This window comes from Copadichromis virginalis, linkage group LG2 (assembly GCF_057382275.1).
Source record: "Copadichromis virginalis isolate Kocher_CV1m ecotype Utaka linkage group LG2, C_Virginalis_male_GT1.1, whole genome shotgun sequence".
In the NCBI taxonomy this organism is placed as follows: Eukaryota; Metazoa; Chordata; class Actinopteri; order Cichliformes; family Cichlidae; genus Copadichromis; species Copadichromis virginalis.
In genome coordinates, this window is record NC_140619.1 from 34,440,837 (window position 1) to 34,465,777 (window position 24,941).

The window sequence follows — 24,941 nt, forward strand, 5'->3', positions numbered from 1 at the left end:
TGATAAATCGCTAAATATGTAGGTTAGCAATTATCATTATTATTATTATTGTGTATTCAACTAAACTGTAATAAAACTGAAATGTAACAAACTGTCTATTGTGTGTGGACATAAAACTAGCTCATCACTTGTTTGAATGACTCAAACGTCAGTGTAAAACATTTTTTTTAAATTGTCATCTGAAAATGGTCAGGTACAAGGACTGGACTGAAAATGAGTGAAAAGGAAAAAAGATTTTCTTCAAAAAGCCTGGAGAGGGCGCATTTAAAAAAACTAATTTAAAGGAATAAGGGGTGTCTCAAGGCATTTGCACAGTACTGTATTTAAATAAATAAATAAATATCAAGGAAAGAACATGATCAAGTCCCCGCGACCCAGAATTGGCTAAGTGGAAAACCTGGATGGATGTTAGAAACGAAAAATCGTAATTTTCTGTAACGTTTTGTGTGCTTTTATTATGAAAACCGTCGCAGCGGAAGTCTGATTCTCGTTAGCGGAAACAGGTTGTTAGCTCCAGGAAATCAGATGGTTGAAAAAAAAGCCTTTCTTTCTGAAGCAGAACCCACCCTGTACACAGTCACATATATACCGGATCAGTAATAAACTGTAGCCAATGGACGGTGGGATTATAACACTGAGTCTGCGTCGATAACGGGCCCGGTTGCTAGGGCGCCGGGCTGGGCCGGAACCAGAACCAGGCCCGGACTAAGGGAAGGACGCAGTCAACGCTGCGGCGATACCGGCGGGCTGCTGTGGGGACTGTCATGCGGTTTGGGGTGAGGGTCTAATGTGTACCACCGTGACCTGCCGTCAGTAGACAACAAGTTCACTGACCAACGCCGGCGCTTGTGGTGAATCACATCGATCTAACGACTGAAAGCGCGAGGATGGCACAGCGGGAATTCAGCCAGGCGCGAGCTAGCTTTAACGCTAGCTAACGCCGGAGTTGCCGGACATCAACTTTTACTGTCTCACTAGCTGGAAAACGTAGAAAAACCCAAGTATGAGCGGTTGAACTGTTTATGTGAATGAGGGGGGTTATTGTATATCGTCTAACTTTTGTGGCTTCTCTCGTTAGCTCTCGTAAAGGCCTGATAAATGTTTGTGGAGCGAGTATAGCAGTCGTTAGCTGCTGAGTTAGCCCGCCTTGACCGCCCCAATGAAAGAATACAAAGTTGTCGTGCTGGGCAGCGGCGGCGTCGGGAAATCCGCGCTCACCGTGCAGTTTGTCACCGGCACTTTTATCGAGAAATATGACCCGACCATCGAGGACTTCTACCGGAAGGAGATCGAGGTGGACTCGTCGCCCTCCGTGCTGGAGATCCTGGACACGGCGGGGACGGAGCAGTTCGCGTCCATGAGAGACCTGTACATCAAGAACGGACAGGGCTTCATCCTGGTCTACAGCCTGGTCAACCAGCAGTCTTTCCAGGTACCCCAGATGCACCACACACACCTGAAATCTGCAACCGTATGTGGTTAATCAGGCTGTGATTCATACTTCTCATGCAGGGAATGCTACAAGCCACATTATCGAGATTAAAATGGGAAGGCTAGGGCTCATTTGGACCCCCAATATCTCCATATAGCACTCATTTGTTGAAGGATGGCACCACACAGAAAACAAACAGTGCATAAGAAAGCTTAGATAACTATGAACCAGGTCTACTAAAGAAAATAGTCATCCCACGTCCTGATATTTTAGAGCCTTCAATATTAGCCCTCGGTATTTAATGGATAATTACTTTTGAAGTACCAATAAATAAAAGTGCTTTAACTAGATGTGAAAAGAAGTTTTGGCCTTCCCAAAAGGAAATGTTTAGCAACCGTAAAATATATATTTGCATATTTCCAAAACTTTCATGAAAATTCACGAATGTCTGCTGGGTAAAACAAAGCTTTACCTCAACAATGTGACCAGTTTTGAGCCAGAAAAATCGTAATTAAATGTTTGCATCATGAAGAAATTGTGCCTATTGAGAAATAACCAAAGTTCGCATCTGCTTGATGATTAATTTTTTGTTTTGTTTAAATTTCAATATCTCACACTTCTTATTTTTCTCAATTTTTAAGGACATCAGACCAATGCGAGACCAAATAGTGCGAGTGAAGCGCTTTGAGAAGGTGCCGCTGATTCTGGTTGGTAACAAAGTCGACCTGGAGTCTGAGCGTGAGGTGGCCGGATCAGATGGACGGGCTTTGGCTCAAGAGTGGGGCTGCCCTTTTATCGAAACCTCTGCCAAGAGCAAGACGATGGTGGATGAGCTGTTTGCAGAGATTGTCCGGCAGATGAATTACTCCTCGCTGCCAGAGAAGCAGGAACAGTGCTGCACAGCCTGCGTGGTACAGTGAGGAAAAGGTAGGGACATCATCTAGCAGGGCTGTACCCATGCTCTGGACACACAGCACAGTTGGCCCCTTACTATTTTTACGAAATGTGATAAAATGTCCCTGTAGAGACGGTTCACAAGACTGTGTGGTGTTTTGAGTGCAGTGTGAGGGAGAGAGAGATTCGGCTGGAAGTGAGAAAGAAGAGTGGGTGGTGCTGCTCTGGGCAAACTGTTTGGTTTATCTTGTTATCATAAGATCGCAGAAAGTATGCAGCATGAAGAATGCAACTGTCTGAATGCTCAGGGCCGGGAGGAAGAGCAGGGGGCAATGAAGCAGATGGTCCTATGAGGCGAGTCGCAGAAAGAGGAAAATGTGACATCCTGAAAAATAATTTATGTTCCAAAACAGGAAGTTCAGTTTAGATTCTGTGAGAGATGCAACCGCGGTTTAAAACCCACCAGCCTTTTAAATCTTATGCAGCTGTAGGATTCTCGCCTGTCATTTAGTCTCAAATTAAAACAAGAAAATAAAGATGGCTGCTTTAAAAATTCTGAGTGCTAAACCTTTAATCATTACTCTGTTAATTCATTGTCATCTTATGGTGATATATGAGGTTGATTCTCCATCAGTACCTTTAATTTGGACTTTTAAGTTGTTTTTAACTAATGATGACATCTGTGAAGTTCAGGATCCAAAATGTGTCAGATAATCAATAATAAGTAATCCTTAAACCCTTTGGATTTTCTTTGAGTCCATCAACACGGTAGATTACGTTTTTTGAAGTACTTCACATTTTCACGCTAGAAGTAAACACAGAACAAAACATACAGCTGAGTTTAATAGATGCTTCTGTAGACAGCAGGCACAGATGTGCATTCCAAATTTTTGAGTTAAGACTGGAACGATATCTGATCCAGTTATTAGATCAGTGGATCCCCAGCTCAGTGTTTTAAAAAAAAAATCCCAGTGAGCCAACAGATCAGACATTTTAATTTATTACGTATTTATAATTTAAAATGTCTGATCTGTTGGCTCACTGGGATTTTTTTTAATATATTATATACTGCTAGCTAAATGCACAACAGTATCATAAATGCGTTTTGGGGCATAAATAAATGTAGTAAAATAAATGATGCGCCTCTCTTGAGAATGCTGCAGATATTGTTACTACTGTAGAAAGAGTGCCTGCTGTTGTCATTCTGCAGCAAAGTTAAGAAATTGCCAGATCAAACAAAATATTAGATAACCCAAGTAAAAACAAAATGGAGTTTTTTATTATGGGAAAAGATCTATCCAAAATCCCGAATTAACTGTGATTAATTCACAGGGGGTAAGTTCAGTTTCACTAGTACACCCTACCAGACATGTTGAATCAGGAAATCACTTAACGAGAACATGTCTAACAAAGTGAAGTAGGCTAAATTAACTCAAAAAGCAACATGTCGTGCTGTGAGTTAAAGAAACTCAAACTGATTAGAAACATTGACATCTCTTAGTATGGAAAGAGTTAAAAAGCAATTTCTAAGGCTTTGGAACTCCACTGAATCACATAAATATAGAGAACTGCAGTGCACATTACCAGCAGTGGGTGACCTACCAAAATTACTCCCAAGAGTGCATCAACAACTCATCCAAGAGGTCACAAAAGCACTCAGAACATCTAAAGAACTTTAGGCCTCACTTCCTGCAATAGATGTCAGAGTTCATGATTCAGAAATAAGAAAGAGACAAAAGCCACCGATGAACAAAACAAACCCAAAGGCTTGATTTGTGTGTGGCTAAAAACAAATGTGAGCTTAAAATATTTCTGTTACATTAGGTGGAGAACTAACACAGCATTTCATAAAAAGAACATTGTATCAACAGCCAAACATGGTGGTGGTAATGTGATGCTTTGGGGCTGCTTTGCTGCTTCAGGACTTGGATGACTTGATGTAATTGATGGAACTATGAACTCTGCTCGCTACAAAAACAGAAACAAAAAAACCTGAAGAATATCCTGTCATGAGATCATGCTTTGAAGCTCAAAATCATTTGGGTTTTAAATTGGGATGGGAATTGAGAACCTTTTCCCAGTATTTCAGTTTCTTGCCTGCCAATTAAGCCCAGCTTATTGTCCATTCATTAGGATAGGGATTTGTGCTGATGCGTGGGACTGTAGCCTGAGGTTTATGTTGTTAAATGGTAATTATGAGATGGTATGTTTCAGGTCATTTTACTGAGAAACGCGAAAGTAATGTGTCAAATTACTTCCTCAAAGTGTTCTGCATAATATATGTATAATATATGTGTGTGGATGGGTGGATGACTGGATATGTAAAGCGCTTTGGGGTCCTTAGGGACTAGTAAAGCGCTATATAAATACAGGCCATTTACCATAATACATTATTTGTTTTTAATGTCCACCAACACATCAAAGACAGGAAAAGCCTCCAACATGCACAAACATTTAACCACACAGCACTATCAGTAAGAATTGAATCGATAAGGAATCAATCAGTAAATGATATGGATAGAGCTGGGCGATAGAACGATAACGATATGTATCGCGATATAACTTACTCGATAGAGAAATTAAGCTATCGCGATAGACCTCGCCGCTCTCGTCCTCTTAAAAAAAAAAAAAAAAAAAAAAAAAAGGTCAGCCAATCTAAATTAAGCAGCGCAGAGCCGAACCAATCACAGCCGCAGCGTCACCTCGCGTGACTTGTTACGTACAGCACAAGTGCCAAGCCGCACGTGGGTTTGTTTGGGAAGCAGCCAGCGGAGGAAATGAGTGTGCCGACTAGAAAAATCAACCGAGCGTGACCGAAGAGAAAACAGATGATGGTTCCAATGCCGGAGAGATTGTCGAACGGAAGAGCCATAGAAGTTCCGTAGTGTGAAGGTATTTCGGCTATTTCAAGTCTGACAAAAAACAGAGTAGCGTGCACTGTAAATTGTGCCGAAAGCAAGTCTGGAAATACAATAAACTGGTGCATGCGTCACACTGTGCGCCACGTTATTGTTTCGGTGAAATGAATTTCTACAATACTGTTTCTGTTAATTCTACTCTCTGCAGTGTTTAAATGCTTACATATATACACACAGTTACTGTCCGTCCACACATACGACTTGGTTCTGCTTCTATGCCCCAGCTTTGTTTACTTTTTCCCACCGAGGCTTCTAGACTTCTGATTGGCCAACATTTCTGCACGGTTAGGAATCTAGCGCCACCTGCTGCTTTGGCATGTTCATAGCAGCGTTTTCCTTCATTTCTGCCTTTATGTGTGGACGGGATTATTTTTTTAAAACGAAAACGGAAAATCTCCGTTTTCAAAAATACCCGTGTACGTGTGGACGTAGCCTCAGTCTCTGACTGGAAGCGCTAATTCGTCATTCGGCTTTTGTCAGACTAAAGTAACTGTTAAAACTGTTTGAAAAGCTCAGCTATACAACAAGGAGAGATTGAGAATTTCCTTTTAGTTCTCAGTTTATTTGATATTGACAAAAGTTAGTCAGTTTTGTCTGTTCTTCTGTAAAACAAACTAAGATTTATTTTTAGAATTAATATTTTGTTTTTAAGTGGAATTGACAATTTAGTCTGTTTCGTTTGTTCTGTTTTGAAACTTAAACGCTTTAGCGGCTGCCTTTTGTGTAGTTTGCAATATTTGCCTTTATTTATCTGAAAAAGTCTCATGTTCCTTAAGTACATCTACCCTGTTGAACTTATTATGGGAAATAAATATTTAAATAAAAACAAGCTGCTGATTATTTCACATTTTACTTGTGAGCAACAGCACATTTAAATCTTACAAATATAGTTATTTGGCTTATATCGTGATAGATATCGTTATCGCCTGAAATGAAAAAAACATATCGTGATATGAAAAAATCTCATATCGCCCAGCTCTAGATATGGATAATGGAATCTGAATCACTAAATTCTTATCAATTCCCATCCCTGGTTATGCAGCAGCACAATGAGATAAGTCCACCTCTGAATGGGCTTAAATCAAATTGAGATGCTTTGGTATGACCTTAGACTATTTATACTTGAAGCCCTCAAAAAGTATTAGTGAATTAAAATAGTTCTGTAAAGAAGAGTGGGCCAGAATTCCTCCAAAGGGATATGAAAGACTCAATGCCAGTTATGGCAAACACTTGATTGCAGTTCTTGCTGTGACTAGCTCTTATAATTAGAGGACAATTACGTTTTCACATGGGGTCAGGTAGTTTGGGTTAGTTTTCCATAATATATGAAATCATTAAAAGCTGCTATTTGTATTTTACTTGGGTTATCTTTTTCCAATATTAACATTTGTTTGATGATCTGAAACCTGTAAATGTGGAAAAAAGAAACAAAAGAGAGAGCAGGGGCAAATACTTTTTCTCAGTACTGTAACTTCACTGTAACCTTTAAGCATCAGTTGCAAGCTTTACGAATTTTCTTTCCTTAAACCGCAAAACTCAGTAATTTAAAAATAAAACATCGAGCATTACCGTGTACACAGTAAACGCAACTCAAAATACCGCCATGTGAGTATCAGTTTTTATCCACAACTTGATTTTATCACACAAACCGTAGCGTTCCTTAAACATCGTTCTGTTTGGGCATTGACCTGCAGGAGGATGTAACCCTGCGTGTATTACAAATAAAGAAGAAATATACCTAAGAACAGTCAATACTGTTGCACTCCAGGATTCAAATTAGTTTAAGAAAGTAGGTTAATAAGCTACATGAGCAAATTTTATTATGTTTAAACAAAAATAATCCAGTATGAGGGCAGCCATTTTGGGTCCAGCAGGCTGCAGTACACTGGAAGAAATTCACTGGACAGTAATCCAAACAGTTTTTTGTTTTCTTGTTTTTGTGTTTTTTATTGTGCACAGAGTTTTTAAGTTTGAGAGAAAACCATTTTCTTTATGCACCTCGGACATGGAATACTTTATGCCATATCCTTAGTGGATTTAAAGCATCATAAGGATTGTTAGTAAGGAGACGTTTGCCGTCAATGACTTTTATTTGTACATTTTGTCTGAGCAGCAGTCCAGAAACCAGGGAAGCTTTAGTTTACCGTTACATATGGCAGAGAAAAGCATAAAAAACTGTTAAATAATCCAAACATGACTCTGACTTGTATTTGAAAATAATAACTTTGACATGCTTTGATCTTAAAAATCATTGCGTTTAACTTCACAAACCCTGAGCTAATGGCCTCCTGTGTTTCTGTTTCACAGACTCATCATTTGTCTGGATCCACCTCAAGCTTTTTGATGATCCGTTAACGCGGGCACAACCTGACTTCAACCCTGCTGATTAAAAACTTACCGCAGCTGGCAAAGTTTCTGCTTGAGGTGGTTTCTGACTTCCTGTCTCAGAGCATCTGACAGGAAAGACGTCGGTCCTATTTTTGATATCATAACTGTTAGAAGATGTTTCTGCTGCAACCTCAACGGCCTTCGCGATGACCCGGGATCAAGTTGTACTGACTGACTTTTACGAACGGCCACCTGTGAATTCGTCTTTTCGGGCTTTTTTGGTTTGTTTTGTTTTTTATGTGTGTGTGGGGTTTTTTTTTTTTTTTCTGAAATATCCCTGAAAGCAGGAGTGTTGTGAGGTTGCAGCATCTTTTTAAAGCTGCTTAAATCATTACTATATACTTTAATATTCCTTGTATTATGTCTCAAGTTTGGAATTTGAAAAAATTATTTCATATTATTGGAGCATTTTCACTTTTAAGCATGCTTACTTCAGCCAGTTTCCCATCCTGGTGTACTGTGCTGATCTTATTTTGAAAATCTTATTCCGTAAAACTGACACAAATTAAAGTAACGTGAGGTTTTTTGTTTTTGTTTTTTTAGCTCAGCAGGGTGAATAACTGTATTAAACCAGTGATGCTTATTTTTAATTTTTCAGTAGTGTGAGGCAGTGAAACTCATCTGAAAGCACGCACGCTCAAAAGTGAAAATGTTTTTTACCGCTAATTCAACTTGAAGTGATGTGGATGAGCCATTTTGCTGTTTTCAGTCTCTACAAGGTGTGACTTGCGTGGACGCCGGTCTTCCATTTTCAGCTTTCTTGAGGGCAGTTTTTTATTTTGTTATTTTATTCTATTGGAGGGAGGGGGGAACGACTGCAGGAAGTTCAGCGTGCATATTTGTGTTTGACTCCATGACGCGTGTCACTTTAAATATTCAGAGACGCCGATTCCTTATCATTTAGAAAAAAATAACTTCCTCTGAAATGTGGATTAATAAGAAGTTCTGACACAGTTAATCAGATTTCACTTTGTATTCTTCTTTTTCTTATAGTAACCTATTTATTAAGAGCTAATGACACGGGCTAGCCAGTTTTAAACTTATACTAGTTATTTGCTTTCTGTGCATTTTTGGGATACATGCTATGTTGTATCTTTGTTTTGAAGCTAAGAATTTAACAGAGCCTTAAGATATCTGTTGCACCCCGTTTGGCCTCATATTTCTTTTGTTTGTTTGTTTTTTTTTCCCCCTGGAAGATAACAATTGTCATCATTTGGTAATAAACATGCTGGAATCTGCTTTTGTGATGTGACACAAATTTTGTCTTTTACTTGACTAAATAACCCTGATTTGATCATTTATACACTAGGGTAAACAAGTCATTGCTGAATTATTAAATTCACCAGCAGTCCATAATGTAATTGGTGGGTTTATTTTAATAATTTAATTAAATTCTCAACAAAACTATTAGGAGATTTACAAAAAATGTACATTTTAGTTAGTGATGTAAGTATTTGATCACCTTGTAAGACGTGATTTGGTGCTTTGTCAGATGTGTCATGCAAATTTAGTATAAAATATGGACATAGCGTGCGTGAACCACTGCATAATTTTGAGCCAGAGGTTACCATTAACTGGGTATTTATTATTTAATTAGTGCTAATTTCACTCATCAAAACTGGAGAATAATTTCTTGCGTGATCTGTACCTCCCAGGAAGCTGTAATGTTAGTCAGATAAACCAGAAATGATCCAAAAGGCACCAACAGCACACAAACAGTAAAGAGGTCCAGTTTAATGGCTCAAAATAGTAGCTGAAGCCTAGCAGACCCCAATCTGATCCAACTGCCTATGTCAGGACATGCAGCTGTGATGAATGGGAGAATTATCCACAGAGGCCAGGCTGTAAAATTAGGCATATTAACATGGGAGTCTCTTTTGGAGTCGCCCTCAAGTGGCCAGTAGAGGAACTACAGTTTCTCTTCCTCATTCCAGCTGTCAAGCATGGTGGTGGAGGGGTGATGATCTGGACTTATTTTCCAGCCACAGGCCCTGGGCATCTTTTAGTCACTGAGTCAGCTCAATGACTCAGTGACTAAAAGTCTGAAATAAATAAATGAAAATGAAATGAACTCTACATAAAAGTATGCTCAAATGTGAGGACATCTGACAGATAAAGCTTGGCCGAAGTTGAGTCATGCAATAGGTCAGTGATCCCAATCACACTAGCAAATCTACATTAGAATGGCTGAAATGGAAAGCAAGCACTGCACAGAGACACCTTTATTTTTTCACATGACTGCTTATATACACAGAAAGATGGAGTTTAATTTTCTCGACTTATGAAAGTAACAAGAAATATTAAGGATGCTTTATGTTTCCCTAAAAGAGAACTAAGAGCTTAAGATCTCCTCAGTTCTGCTGTGAGGACAGTTCATACTATGTGAAAGGTGCACGGTACCTGAAATCAGCTCTACCGAGGTTTCCCAGCAATATCTGGGGTTTGCAGTCAACGTGAAAAAAATGGGCCTTGGGTCCTCTTTACTGCACCTTGATACATAAATGAGTGCATGCAGGTTTTAACACCATACCTGACATGTGCACCAATAAGGCCCACACAACAACTTTTGTGATGTTTCTGGTAAATGAGCAAGAAGAGTTCCAACTTTTAATCGTCTAAAAATAAACACTGCCAGTAATAGGCCACACTTTCCATTTCCTTGTTAATGTGTTTGTTTTTTCGTGCACCAGCCTGGCAGTTTGTTATCTGTGTGTGCGCGTGCGCACCATTTGCAGAGTTTTTTTTTTTTCTTGCAGATTTCACACATGATGGTGCTGCAACTTCCCACACAGCAGAAAACTGGCTCATCTTCATTGCTACTGCTATTTGGCTGTCAGGTGGAGCTGTTGGGTGCACACTGAATCTGCATCCTGCACTGAGCTGGCAGATGCTTCTGCTGCTGTGTGGGGTCGCTGATGTCTCACAATCAGCAGGCTCATCTCAGCTCTTCAAGGAAACTAAAGTCCCGTTTTCCTGCTGAGTTTATCTCAATCTGCACTGTGAGTACAGCAAAAAACACCACATCAGCCTACAGGGAACAGGAGTGTGTCATCATAAATGAAAACATGATTACCACAAACAAAGTGAGTCTTTTAAATTCACCGAATGAGAAACAAGTTCAACTGCGACCATCTAAATCAGAATTTTCGTCTTTCCACCCACATCAGATGTGCATCATGGAAGAAAAGAGTCTGAAGTTTAGGTGCTGCGACCTGAAAAGTGTTATTGCTTCTGGATTTAAAAGAAGCATGAATTGGTTAAAAAGGTCCTGAGCAGATGTGAGAGGATTTTGTGGTTGTTTAGCTTCACAGAAAACTTTAGCAAAAACCGTAAACTTTTAGGTCACTAAATACAGCACGATTTATGCAGTACACATGAGATCTCAAAGTGTGGACTCCTGGATGTCTCTTGACCTTCAGCTCCTTGATGCTGCTGCTCGTCGCTTTATGCTGGTGCCCTGATGCCTCTGCAGAGCTTTGTCACCACATTTGCTGCTCTACACCTGCATGCCCCAGGTACAGGAAGTCTTTACACCACAGGCCGCCCACACTTTGATGCTTTACATTGCAGGAGAGTCTACTTGGCATAAATTGTCGCTGGCACTGGTTTTTAATGTCAGTGATGTTTCGGTTTATGTCAGCCTACTTGTTAAGTCTAATTGTTGGATGTTTGTCATTATGCTTCTTAAATTTGTAAGGTCTTAGTTCAATCTATAGGATCAAGACATGCCTTTGTCCCTGTTTGTCCCTGACCCCCTGGGTTTACGAGGGGAGGTACTACTGTTTATTGTGAACGTTTTCAATAAAAGGCAGCGAGAGGAGCCTGTCGCCGGGGTCATTCGTAATGAGATTCGAAGTGCGTTTCTTGCAAGTAAATCGATCGATCGCTGACTGTCTTGTTTTCTTCATGATGAATAAGTCTCTAAACCAATGTTTGTGAGCAAATTATTCAAAGCATGAATGCCCTTCCCATGTCATTATACTTGTCTTTCTGCTTTTCTGAGACTTTGTGACACCCCCCCCCCCCCCCCCCCCCCCATGCCCACCTTTTTTGTCAATTAAAATGTCCATGTAACTACAATCCACCAACCAAGGCAGAGATGACCAAAGCCATCAAGTCCTTGAACAATGGAAAGGCACCGGGGCCTGACGGCATCCTTCCAGAAGCTCTCAAGGCAGACGTGGCAGCAGCAGTGGAGATGCTACATCCTCTCTTAGTGAAGATATGGGAACAGGAGCAAGTGCCTTCTGACTGGAAGCTTGGGTACCTGGTGAAGCTCCCAAAGAAAGACGATCTATCCCAGTTTGGCAACTGGCGAGGAATTATGCTGCTGTCTATCCCCAGCAAGGTGTTGACCAGAATCATCTTGGAGAGACTGCAGGAGGCATTGGACAAGAGACTGAGATCAGAGCAGGCAGGATTTAGACAAGACAGATCATGTACAGACCACATCGCCACTCTGCGCATCATCATCGAGCAGTCTATCGAATGGCAGTCTCCCTTGTACACAATCTTCGTCGACTTTGAAAAAGCCTTCGACAGTGTCGACAGGGAGACCATTTGGAAACTGATGCAACACTACGGAATCCCACAGAAGCGCATCAACATCATCCAAGAGCTATACGAAGACACATCCTGCCAGATCATCCACAACTGAAAACTGGCCAACCACTTCGCAGTGAAAAACGAAGTGAGGCAAGGCTGCATGCAGTCACCGACGAGCTTCCCGATCGTCATGGACTGGACATGAGAAGAACCACAGAGGGCAGCAATACCAGCAATCCAGTGGACCTTCACCAAACAGCTGAAGGACCTGGATTTTGCAGACGACGTCAGCCTTCTGTCCCATAAGCAGCAACATGCACAGTCCAAGCTTACCCGGCTCAGTGAAGAGGCAGAAAAGCCCGTCCTGAAGATTAATGTCAGAAAAACAGAGGTGATGCGGCTGAACAACCGACAAAAACATCCACAGCAGCTACAGGGAGAAGACTTAATGGGAACTGACCGCGTTGTCTACCTAGGAAGCGTAGTCAACAGTGATGGCAGTGCAGATGAAGATGTTAGGAGCTGGATCAACAAAGCAAGGCTTGCATTCAACATCCTGCGACCCATCTGGAACTCCAAAGCCTTATCTCAGCGCAGCAAGATCCGCATCTTCAACACCAATGTGAAAGCAGTCCTCCTGTATGGGTCCGAGACATGGCGGGTGACCAACACCATTACCAGTAAGATACAGATCTTCATCAACAAGTGCTTGCGACACATCCTCAACATCAGATGGCCTGAGAAGATCTCGAACACAGACCTGTGGAAGAGAACCAGACAGAACCCAGTTGGTCAAGACATCAAGAAGAGAAAATGGGGCCGGATTGGCCACAAAATTCGAAAAACCTTTCGACAACGTCACAAGGGTTAGGGGAACCCACAAAGAAAAAGGAAAGTGGGGGGACCCAAACAGACGTGGAGAAGATCTGTCGAGAGTTAAGTAAAGGCCGCTGGAATGGCCCCTTCAAGTGACCAAGTGGAGTTATTTATGAACAAAGCCTGTATATTCATACGTCTTTGTGTTATTTTTAACCAATAAACATTATTCCTGTCACGTAATTTTGACTATTTGTCCTACAATGTCCCATAAAAAGTACAACATATTTACAGGAATTGGCCCACTGAAGTGGAAATATACAGTACTGTATGAGAATTTGATGGTTGTCGTTGCAGCATGGACAGCTTTGAGCCCAGCCGTGTTGTTGGTGCCATGTCTGTGAAAGAGACCTGGCAGGGCTCACTGTAAAGCCACAGTGAAGTAAATGGACAGCAGCTTTTCATCATTAGTAGTCCAGGTGTGCCTGCAGCTACCAGTCCTGCATTCATTATGATGCTACACAATGAGTGTGTGCTGAGCTTTCAGGAGCTTGTTCAGGTGTGGCCAGCTGGTGCTTAATCCGTTTGCACTGATGTTTAATCAGATTTCACAACAACCCCTTTGACCTGTCACAGGAAAAACACAGCTGAAACAAAAACAAATGACTCAGCCTTCCAGCCAGAGTTCACCTGGTAACAACCCAGCACGTTATCATTTAAACCAGAACTACAAACCAGCTCTTACTGGACTGTCGTGAAGATATTAAAGGCAGGATGATAATTAACTTCCTCCAGTTAAACAGTGACAAAACTGAGGCTATCATCTTTGGTCCTACCAAATCTAGGAGTGCTTTTGACAGCAATTTAGGTAATCTCATCCCATATTTAAAGTCTCATGGAAAAGACCTGGGTATTATTTTTCATCCGGGGCTTCGCTTTGACAAACAAATTTGTTCCGTTGTCAAAAAATAGCTGCTACCAGTTAAAAACCATTAGCAAACTCAAATCTTTCCTTCTTTAAATGATCTGGAAACAGTCGTCCATGCCTTTATTACTTCACATTTGAATTAATGTATCCATCCATCCATCTTCATCCGCTTTATCCGAGGCCGGGTCGCGGGGACAGCAGCCTAAGCAGAGAGGCCCAGACCTCCCTCTCCCCAGCCACCTCCTCCAGCTTATCCGGGGGAACACCAAGGCGTTCCCAGGCCAGCCGAGAGATATAATCTCTCCAGCATGTCCTGGGTCTGCCCCGGGGCCTCCTCCTGGTGGGACATGCCCGGAACACCTCACCCAGGAGGCGCCCAGGAGGCATCCTTGTCAGATGCCCGAACCACCTCAGCTGGCTCCTTTCGATGTGGAGCAGCAGCGGCTCTACTCTGAGCCCCTCCCAGATGGCCGAACTTCTCACCCTATCTCTAAGGGAGAGGCCAGCCACCCTTCGGAGGAAGCTCATTTCTGAATTAATGTAACTCTTTAAAATTTGAGCACATCACTCCAGTCTTGGCCTCGCTACACTGGCTGTCTGTCTATTTAAAAATTCACTTTAATATCACACTGATTGTTTTTAGGGCTCTTAATAAACAAGCCCGGCTTATATTACCTTCTTTTTCATTTTCATTCAGCTCCCAGGTCTGTCAGATCCACAAGCCAAGATCTCATGAATATGTTCCAAGGTGAAACAAAGAGCTGACAGTCTTTGCAGTCGCTGCTCCACATTTGTGTTGAGCATCCTTCAGCTCTGCTTTTAAGTCTGGGCTAAAACCCCACATTTTCACTCATTTGTTGTAATATCTGTAACTCTACATGCCACCTTACTGTCCTCTGGTTATTGTTGACTCTATGTGTCTCTTTTGTTCTGTATTCTGTGCCAATTTTTACTTTTTTATAATGAAATCACATTCCTCTGTGTGTATAGGTGTCCTTGGGTCAGTTAAAGCACATGTATTTATGTGCTTTACAAATACATTGTTCTTACTCCCTTTTATATTGTTGTCTTTGTCACCATTATCTGCTCTCTGGATTCCTTATGACATAATAATTTTTTATTATGATAACCTGAAAAATGTTGAAATGTAGTCTGATTATACTATTGTCCTCATCATAATCAATATTATTAGTATTAATAATAAACATGGGACATTATGTTTGTGTTTCATGGTGAAAAATATGTTGAAAAACCAAACGATTCCTGGAATTATTAATATTTTTTCATTCATGTTACCCTGCTCTTGCTTAACATTCCTGTCACTGAATCGACACCTTCCTGCATAAGCAGTAAACTGGTATTTTTCCATGCTGCAGCTCACACATACACATAGTACCCCTCGCAGAAACACCTCCGGTCCTATAGGTGGCGCCATGACGCGTTGTACGTCATAGCTGTGACGCCATCGGCTCTGAAGCGGAAGTAGCTGTCAGGTCTGCGGGTGCACGACGAAGATGTGGATGAGATGAAAACTGAAGTGCGTAAATTTAGAAAACCCGGGCAATTTCGCTGAGCAGACATGAAGACGGTGTTTGTAACTGTCGGCACCACGAGCTTCGACGAGCTGATTGAGAGCATCACTTCCTCTGAGGCCACTCAGGTGAGGAAAGTTACCTGAGGAGTTATTGAAGATGTGAATAGTGTGCAATAAACCACTGAAATCAGCAGGGCATAGGCCGTAGAGCTTTTAAAATCTATGAGCTCCCTATTATTTTTATGCAGGAATACTTTTATCTGTGACCAATATAAGTGGGCTAAATGTGCTCTGTTATTTTGCGGACAACCTCCCAGTTTTATGTTTAAAAACCAAGTGGAAGTTATCTCTGGCCATCGGTACATGTATTCACCGGTCAATTTATTAGGTATACCTTGCAATGACTGGTTTGGACTCCCTTTTGTCTGCAAAACTGTCTTAAATCTTTATAACATTCACTTATAACATATAACAAGGTGCTGAAAACATTCCTCACATAGTTTTGTTCATATTAACATGCTGGCGTCACATAGCTGGTGCACATCCATTCCAACATATTCCATAAGTGCTCCATTTGATTTAGATTTGGTGACTCGTTGTCTTGTTCAGGAAAACAGGCTGAGGATTATGTGAGCTTTTTAACACGGTGTTATATCCTGTTGGAAGCAAGCATCAGAAGATGGTACACTGTGGTCATAAAATGAAAGATATAGTCAGAAATAATACTCTTAGACTTTAAATGATAATCAGTTGGCACTAAGAATGCAAAGAAATGTCAACAACACCATTACGCCAAAGGCAGCATGGAGCCGTGCTTTCATGATCCTACTGTTTGAATGTTCAAGAAATCAAGACTAATCAGACCAGGCAACATTTTCCGGTCATCTGTTTTCCACCGTTGGGGAGCTCATGTGAATTTTAGTCACAGCTGCCTGTTCTTAGCTGATGGGAGTGGCACCCGGTGTGCTCTTCTGCTGCCCAGCTGTTATGTGTTCAAAGATGCTCATCTGCATACCTTGATTGTAACAAGTGGTTATTTAAGTTACTGATGCCTTCTTATGATCTTAAAGCAGCCTGGCTATTTTCCTCTAACCTCTGGCATCTACAAGGCATTTTTACCCAGATGTTCACCTAATATTTTCTGGGGTTTTTTGTTTGTTTGTTTTTTAACCATTATCTCATGGTTTTGTAAGAATATCACAGTAGATCAGACGAGTTGCTCAAATACTGAGACTAACAACAAGGCCACTTTCAAGTCAGTTAAGTTCTTTTTCTGATGCTCAATTTGAACTTCAGCAGGTTGTCTTGACCATGTATTCAGGCACGGAAACATCGTCAACACCAGTTGCTACCATGTGATTGGTAGATTGGATATTTATCTAATGAGCAATTGAAAAGGTGCACCTAGCAACATTTAAAATAACAGTATTAATAAGAGTAGAATTTCATTCATGTGTGCAAAATAAAATACTGAACAATAAATATTTCTCTTCACCAAAATGGTCTCAGTATGTGCTACAGTAACTTAAATGTCTGTTAGAGCCCATCCATCCATCCATCTTCATCCGCTTTGTCCGGGGCCGGGTCGCGGGGGCAGCAGCCTAAGCAAAGAGGCCCAGACCTCCCTCTCCCCAGCCACCTCCTCCAGCTTATCCGGGGGAATACCAAGGCGTTCCCAGGCCAGCCGAGAGATATAATCTCTCCAGCGTGTCCTGGGTCTGCCCCGGGGCCTCCTCCCGGTGGGACATGCCTGGAACACCTCACCCAGGAGGCGCCCAAGGGGCATCCTTGTCAGATGCCCGAACCACCTCAGCTGGCTCCTTTCGATGTGGAGCAGCAGCTGCTCTACTCTGAGCCCCTCCCGGATGGCCGAACTTCTCACCCTATCTCTAAGGGAGAGGCCAGCCACCCTTCGGAGGAAGCTCATTTCTGCCGCTTGTATCCGCGATCTCGTTCTTTCGGTCACTACCCACAGCTCGTGGCCATAGGTGAGGGTAGGGACGTAGATCGACCGGTAAATTGAGAGCTTCGCTTTTACACTCAGCTCCCTCTTCACCACGACGGACCGGTGCAGCGTCCGCATTACTGCAGCTGCAGCCCCAATCCGTCTGTCGATCTCCGGCTCCCTTCTCCCATCACTCGCGAACAAGACCCCGAGATACTTGAACTCCTCCACTTGGGGCAGGAACTCATCCCCGACCCGGAGTGGGCACTCCACCCTTTTCCGGCTGAGAACCATGGCCTCAGATTTGGAGGTGCTGATCCTCATTCCCGCTGCTTCACACTCGGCTGCGAACCGTTCCAGTGCGAGCTGGAGGCCCTCACCCGATGAAGCCAACAGAACCACATCATCTGCAAAAATCAGAGATGAGATTCTGAGGCCACCAAAGCGAAAGCCCTCCGCCACTTGGCTGCGCCTAGAAATCCTGTCCATAAAAATTATGAACAGAACCGGAGACAAAGGGCAGCCCTGGCGGAGCCCATCACCCACCAGGAATGAGTCCGCGAACCAAGCTCTTGCAACGGTTGTATAAGGATCGAATGGCCCGTAGCAATGGGCCAGACACCCCATATTCCCGCAACACCTCCCACAGGACACCCCGAGGGACACGGTCGAATGCCTTCTCCAAGTCCACAAAACACATGTAGACTGGTTGGGCAAACTCCCATGCACCCTCAAGTATCCTGGAGAGGATAAAGAGCTGGTCCAGTGTTCCGCGACCAGGACGAAAACCGCATTGTTCCTCCTGTATCCGAGGTTCGACTAACGGACGAACTCTCCTTTCCAGCACCCTGGCATAGACTTTCCCAGGGAGGCTGAGGAGTGTGATCCCCCTGTAGTTGGAACACACCCTCCGGTCCCCTTTCTTAAAGATGGGGACCACCACCCCGGTCTGCCAGTCCACAGGTACTGCCCCTGTTTAGAGCCCTAAATTTGCATTTTGTTTGATTTCTTTTTTTAAAAATCTCCCTTCAGCACCACAGTAATCATTGTGTCTTACTAATTTTCTAACAATATTGAAGAAATATAACTATAACGTGACAAAATATGGAACAAGTGAAGCGCTGTTCTCGAGCTTGATGGAAAATTAGCTGCCATTAAACAGGATGGGCAAATATTTATCAATTAATCCTGAACTACAACATGTACCATTATGTAGATAAATTAATTATAGGAAAATCTGTATAATAATAATAATAATAACAAATCCAGTATTCACAGCTTTTAAGTTGTGTTAGAGGTTAAAACACTGCACTGTGGTGATATAATGACATACGGGACTGTCTGTGTGCAGACAAAAGGAAATATGAAACCAAACCTGTGACGCTCGCAGGTATCAAGTTATGAATAAGGTTCTCAGGAAACTAATTCAAAAAGGTGCCGCAGGTGGCTCACACCTGCACAATGTGTATATCATATGACTGAAAGATATTCCCTCTAAAATCTTTCTGAAGTCTAAAAATGGCAATAATGTGTAAATTATTGATGTGAATTTGTGCTGCTTTCATACTAAGCAATTATTTTCTCCCTCAGGCTTTAAAGGCTCGTGGATATGAGCGTTTGGTGCTTCAGGTTGGAAGAGGTTCAGTTCTTCCAGCTGCTGACAGCTGTCCACACATCAGACTGGAGGCTTTTCGATTCAAAAACTCAATAGCAGAGGACATCAGTCAGGCCGATCTCGTCATCAGCCACGCAGGTAGGGCGATCAGGTGTCCTACACAGCTAATGCACTCCCGTCCCACACATGGTGACAGTTTATTTCATTTTTATTATCTCTAGTTGAAAATAAGAGTAAACAATTAGCTGGAAAAGAGATTTTTATATCTATGGATACATCTCTACAGAAACCCAAAGCGTCTGAAATTGGTTTAAATGGCTGTTGGAATTAAAAAGGTGAGATTCTTGCATAAAAGGAACCTCAGCTTCCATTTAAATTTATAAGAAACACATTCAAAAAACTTGCAGAGCCTCACTGTTGGTTGGTTGAGAGCTGCATGTAAATATCAATGCCCCCCGTGTCACAGCAGGAGTAAATGGAGGAAAGAAGATCTGCAAATCTTGAGCCTCACTCAAGCATTTCTTGAATGACTCACAGGATGAGCCAGTGTTGTGTCGACACATAACTATTATTGCTAGCGGCCTGTCACAAAAACAGATAATTTGTTCTCATTTCTTTAGTTCTAATTGAAAACTTGACATACCTCGACATGGTGTGCACTGTGTCCTTAAAAAAGTTTGAGTAAATGGCAAAGACCTGAGAGATGCACCTGGTCCATCTACTGTTCACTGAAGCCTCATTAGAAACGGTGTGGACGGGTGGCTGTTAGCAAGACATTTATAAGGAGGGGAAATGGAGAGAAAAGGCTGAGGTGGAACAAATTACTCAAGAACTGGACTGAAAATCAGTGGCAACAGCTTTTATGGAGTGATGAATCTAATTATGTATGCATATTTCATAAAAAATCCCTCCATAAGCTTCAACTGGTTCAGAACTCTGCTGCTCGCATTATCACCAGAACCCCCTCCTACCAGCACATCACCCCTGTTCTTCAGGAACTTCACTGGCTCCCTGTGAAATTCCGGATAATTTTCAAACTTCTTCTGCTCACCTTCAAGGCCATTCATAACCTCGCTCCTCCTTACCTTTCTGACCTGTTAACCACCACCTGTTCTGCCCGTTCACTTCGTTCTTCTTCTTTTATCCAGCTTACTGCACCTTCCTTCCGCCTCACCACCATGGGAAGCAGAGCTTTCAGCTGCTCTGCTCCCAGGCTGTGGAACTCTCTGCTCCCAGAAATAAGAAACATTGGTTCTCTCCCACAGTTTAAATCCCAACTCAAAACTCATCTGTTCAAATCTGCATATTCACTGTGAATCCACTGTTTGTTAATTTTATCTTGTGCTTTTATTTTATTGTTCTTATTCTGCCATTGTTTTACTAAGTGTTTTATCCTATTGTAAAGTGTCCTTGGGTGACTTGAAAGGCGCTCACAAATAAAATTTATTATTATTATTATTATTATTATTAAATTGCTTCATATTTAATGGTTTTAAAAAAGAAGACAGTTTTTTGTTTTTTTTTAAATAAAAATATCACACCAACATATAAGTATGCAGCCAGGATCCTGCATGACTCCACTCCTGCCAAATGAAGGTTAATCCACCAACCATTGCAGCTCTGATATGGATGTGGGCCCCGTGTGTTTAATGAACACAAGGAAAGCATGCGATAATTTTTAAGTGTTAAAAGACCTTCCCGGAAAACTCAAGTCAAAGCAAAAGAAATGTTTCATCAGTGTACAAACACAAGACTGATGATTAATGGTGCAGCCGTACGAGGGCCTCCGAGTGGAGTTGGAGTTACAAACAGGAGGATATTCATAACAAAGCAGTTTTCAGACAGAGCTAAACGCTTTTAAAATATGACTGAAGACCAGGCCTTTTGCCTCTAGAGGCACTTGAAGCTGCAAATGACTGTTTCCTTTACAAGTTACTACTGTGTATCTGTTGTGTAAATAGATCGGTCTGTAAAGTGTCAGAATGGCTGTAAAAGGCTGGTAGGGATGGGGATTGATAAGAAATTAGCGATTCAGATTCCATTGTCAATATCAGTTATTCATTAGATTCCTTATTGATTCTCATTGGCTCAGTTTTGAGAGTCACCACCATTGCTAAGCAGCAATAAAGAAATTACTTTCATGCAAAGTCGTTACTCATAAAGTAATTATTACACATATTACACTTACTAACATTTCCAAGGAATTAGACGACTTGGAACTGGTTTTCTACAAGAACCAGTTCCCATCCCATCCCCACAGATGGGACACTTTTTTTTTTCTCATTTCCACATTTTTACTCCTGACCCAGTGTCTAAAACTGACAAACATCCCGAGCTTACTGTCACACAAAACAAGAGCAGAAAACTGCAGCTGGAGCCATCAGTGTTGACAAATGGTTGTCTGGTTTAAATATAGTAAATTCTTCTTTTAATCGGCTGAGTTTGCTCTTAGTCTTGAGCCACTGCTGTGTCTTTTTACTTGGTCCTGTTTTCCTCTCCCAGTAGACCCATTTACACAGAAGACATTTGACATGTCAGAGAAGGAAAAGCACAGGTGCAATTAATAACTCTCATGATGGCTGTTTTCCGTCTGGATGAGTCAGGTCTGTGGTTTGTTAATGTACTGTTGGCTCTCTAGAGAGGCCTCCTGGGATATTTAATGGGCCATTATTAATGTTATTTGTATTAATTATAAACAGGTGGTTAATTTAGAGAACTAAGAAGAAAATGTCAAATAAACTGTAGAGAAGACCGAAGTAAGGATTTAAAAATATGGTAATAATAAAAGTGCAGCTACAGTACAGTGTAAGAGTGACAAACAAAAACATTAAAGTGAACCTATTATGTTCATTTCCAGCTCCCTATTTTTCTACTTGGGCTCTATTAAAGTATATTTGTATGAGTCACAGTTAAAAATGACTCTCGTTTATCTTACTGTGCAACTCCTGAGTTTGTCCTCTGCCTGAAACGAGCTTTTTTCTTTTTTCTTTTTAACCCTTTAAGCCATCTGTCTTCTGACTGGCTGCCTGTCATAACCAGAAAGTTTAAACAGCGTGTAGGCGGGGCTTCAGTGCACGAGGTGGTCAAATTAGAGACATCTATTTTCAGTGATGTCTCAAAGCAAAAACAGGAGAAAAAACTGCCTGAAGCGGTTTGTTACAGCTCACAGAGATACCTTGTACATTTCCTAACCTCATTATGGGGTGGATCAGGAGGTAGAGTAGGTCAGCCACTAATCGGAAGGTTGGTGGTTCGATTCCTTTTTGCTCCGATTGCGTTTTTAGACTCATAACATCAAAATAAACACATTGGAAAGATGTCTGAGGTCCTGTTGAGACATAATTTGTCTAGAAACTCTTAATATTCTTAGATTTTTGTCATTTACATAATAGCCACCTTCATTAATTCAGCCAACAATAAACAGGCCACAGCATGCTCGTGTGATGGATTACCAGTTGCAAGATTACAATGAAGTTGCTATAAAACTTTCCAACAAAATGTTGTTGTTTTTTCTTTAACTTGGGTTCTAGTTACAAATAATCCTGGGAATACAAACAGTGCAGCTGCCCAATAAAGACAACTGCAGATCCACCAAATGTGCTGCAGCGGGTTTCATAAGCAGAATCGTCTTTCTGCTCTGTGTTGTTGAAGAAATGGCTCAAAGGCATGTTTTCCATAGCTGTGATGGTATTTTAGTATACAGTGGGTTTACCAACCAGGAGAGTGGGTTGGTAAAGTGAGCTACTGACAAGCATACTGTTTATATAGAAGCACAAGAGGATGGGAGAGGGCAACAATCAGTGGGGTGTATAGTTTGTATATAGTTGTAAAACATCAAGGGTCAGGTAGACAATGAGGGAGTGTTGTGACAGGATCATGACTAAGACATAAACGGGTAAAACAGAGGGGTGATCAGGAAGTCACACTCCAGGGAATAGAAAACTTCCTACATGGACAGTTTGCTACTGTTTACTACTCCATAGTAGCATCGACACAGTGAGACTGTCTTGACAATCTTCAACAGCATTGACCTGCACAGAGCTGATGAGAAGCGCAGGAAGTGAGATACAGGAATGCAGCAGAGAATCCAGTTAGGTTTCAGACCCTCTGCAGAGTAAAATCTCAGCGGAGAATGAAGCGGATACTTATCAGCGGTGTGACGTCACACAGATACACACCCGGTGTATTCCCTGGGTAAGAATCTCAGTGTTGTTATTCCTCCTCAGGGGCAGGAAGCTGTCTGGAGGCTCTCGGTGCAGGCAAATCTCTGCTGGTCGTAGTCAATGACAAACTGATGGACAACCACCAGCTGGAGTTGGCCAGACAGCTGCACATGGACTCCCACCTGTTGTACTGCACGTGCAGGTATGTGCTCCTACACAGAACCCACATGCAGCTGATTCATGTGAGAATTATCAGTCAGATTGAAGTAACAGCTGTTTGTCTCTGGATGAAATGTTTCAGCACCCTGACAGAAACTCTAAGGACCATGGACCTCTCAGTCCTGCAGCCCTTCCCGCCTGGACAGCCAAAGAAATTTGCAGACTTTATGGACAAAGCTCTTGGCATTAAGTGAAAAGTCTATATCTGCATGATGTCGTGTTATGTACCTGTACGATACACAGATGACACTATGATGTGTTATATTTTTGTATGCAATAATGATACACATCTAAAAACAACTCAATACAACCCTGCTGTATATTTTTAATTATTTTGTATGTTCTAGATTTGTCTTCTAAAGACGTTTTATATGAATGCATCGAATTTTAAGGTGCTCATTTCAAGTGTTTGGTGTCAAGGAAAAATTGAGGAAAGAGAAAAGAGTGAAGCTCTCTGACCTAGTTGCATTTCTTTATTGTGTTGACATGTCCTATTTAGATGTCTCTGTGGAGCATCCAGGTGGATGCTGCGGCAGTGGATGTGTTAAAACTGCAAGCTGTGATGGAGGGTAATGACATATCAGAGGGAGAAATGGGGGAATCTGCAGCTTTAATAGACTGCCAGATTGTAGTGTGTGTGTGTGTGTGTGTGTGTGTGTGTGTGTGTGTGTGTGTGTGTGTGTGTGTGTGTGTGTGTGTGTGTGTGTGTGTGTGTGTGTGTGTGTGTGTGAGTGATGCAATCCAGCTTGGGGTGCCTGCCTGAACTAGCTCACAGGCTATGCTTCATTTGTAGCTATTTTTAGAACTGCTGTTAAATTTCTTGGGGGAAAAAGACTCACGTGCACTGGATATGATGAATGATTTCAAGTTAAGTGAGCGTCTTTCTCTGGAAAGAATAACAGACATACTGAGAAACAATTAAAATACATTTAAAAGGTGCTGGAAGCCTGTTTGAACTTTAGAAATGATTTGGACGTTACAGAAAGCCGAACGGGGTGAGGGTTGTAAATCATGTAGTGTTTGGTTCATTGCATCGTGTAGATTTTTCTGTAAATTTAAACATCTCTTAGACTGAGTGAAAATAATGTTTACAAGATTGCTTATTTATGAAGTAAACACGATCTGCAGTTTATCTGTTTTATTATGGTGTTTGTTAGTATTTATTGCCATGTTTGATTTATTTAAAGTCCACTGTGACTTTTTGAACGCATGTGTCATAGTCTTGAGAGACTGCTTGACTGAGGCCTAACTCTGGCTGCAGGCCTGTGATTGTGCATTTTTCCACCTCATTTATTTCTGTGTCCGCTGCCCTCCCACGACTCTGACTCGGAACAAGCTTTAGGACTTTGAAAGTCCACAAACTCCAGAACAACCTGAATAACTGTGCATGGATTTCTCAATGTAAATGATTTCTACTTCAAACAAAAGGCTGCTCTGGTTGTTCTCATGTTTGCCACAAGGGTGAGATGATGTTTAAATTTGTAGCCATGTGGGGGAATTGCTGCAGGGAGTTTTTGCAAAACAGTAGAGGAGAAGTGGTATTT

General features: G+C 41.7%; 2 protein-coding genes across 2 annotated transcripts; both read left to right on the forward strand.

Annotated features, from left to right (window-relative positions):
* The first annotated feature begins 479 nt into the window (after positions 1-479).
* Positions 480-8,870, forward strand: rap2c (RAP2C, member of RAS oncogene family). Its single transcript, XM_085431848.1, has 3 exons — positions 480-1,432; positions 2,074-2,359; positions 7,552-8,870. Exons 1-2 carry the CDS (start codon positions 1,160-1,162, stop codon positions 2,350-2,352), a joined length of 552 nt encoding a protein of 183 aa, XP_085287974.1. The 5' UTR covers positions 480-1,159; the 3' UTR covers positions 2,353-2,359; positions 7,552-8,870.
* A 6,520-nt stretch (positions 8,871-15,390) lies between these two features.
* Positions 15,391-24,529, forward strand: LOC146717848 (UDP-N-acetylglucosamine transferase subunit ALG13). Its single transcript, XM_085431857.1, has 4 exons — positions 15,391-15,581; positions 18,991-19,153; positions 23,242-23,380; positions 23,480-24,529. The coding sequence occupies exons 1-4, from the start codon at positions 15,501-15,503 to the stop codon at positions 23,589-23,591; spliced, it is 495 nt and encodes a 164-aa protein (XP_085287983.1). The 5' UTR covers positions 15,391-15,500; the 3' UTR covers positions 23,592-24,529.
* The last annotated feature ends 412 nt before the right edge of the window (positions 24,530-24,941 follow it).

What these genes read in the sequence shown, in the direction of transcription:
- rap2c (XM_085431848.1), top strand. Translation starts at nt 1,160, where the DNA reads ATGAAAGAATACAAAGTTGTCGTGCTGGGCAGCGGCGGCGTCGGGAAA. An exon ending in TCAACCAGCAGTCTTTCCAG is followed by an intron (nt 1,433 to 2,073) that starts GTACCCCAGATG and finishes TCAATTTTTAAG; the next exon opens with GACATCAGACCAATGCGAGA.
- LOC146717848 (XM_085431857.1), top strand. Translation starts at nt 15,501, where the DNA reads ATGAAGACGGTGTTTGTAACTGTCGGCACCACGAGCTTCGACGAGCTG. An exon ending in CTTCCTCTGAGGCCACTCAG is followed by an intron (nt 15,582 to 18,990) that starts GTGAGGAAAGTT and finishes TTTCTCCCTCAG; the next exon opens with GCTTTAAAGGCTCGTGGATA. An exon ending in TCTCGTCATCAGCCACGCAG is followed by an intron (nt 19,154 to 23,241) that starts GTAGGGCGATCA and finishes ATTCCTCCTCAG; the next exon opens with GGGCAGGAAGCTGTCTGGAG.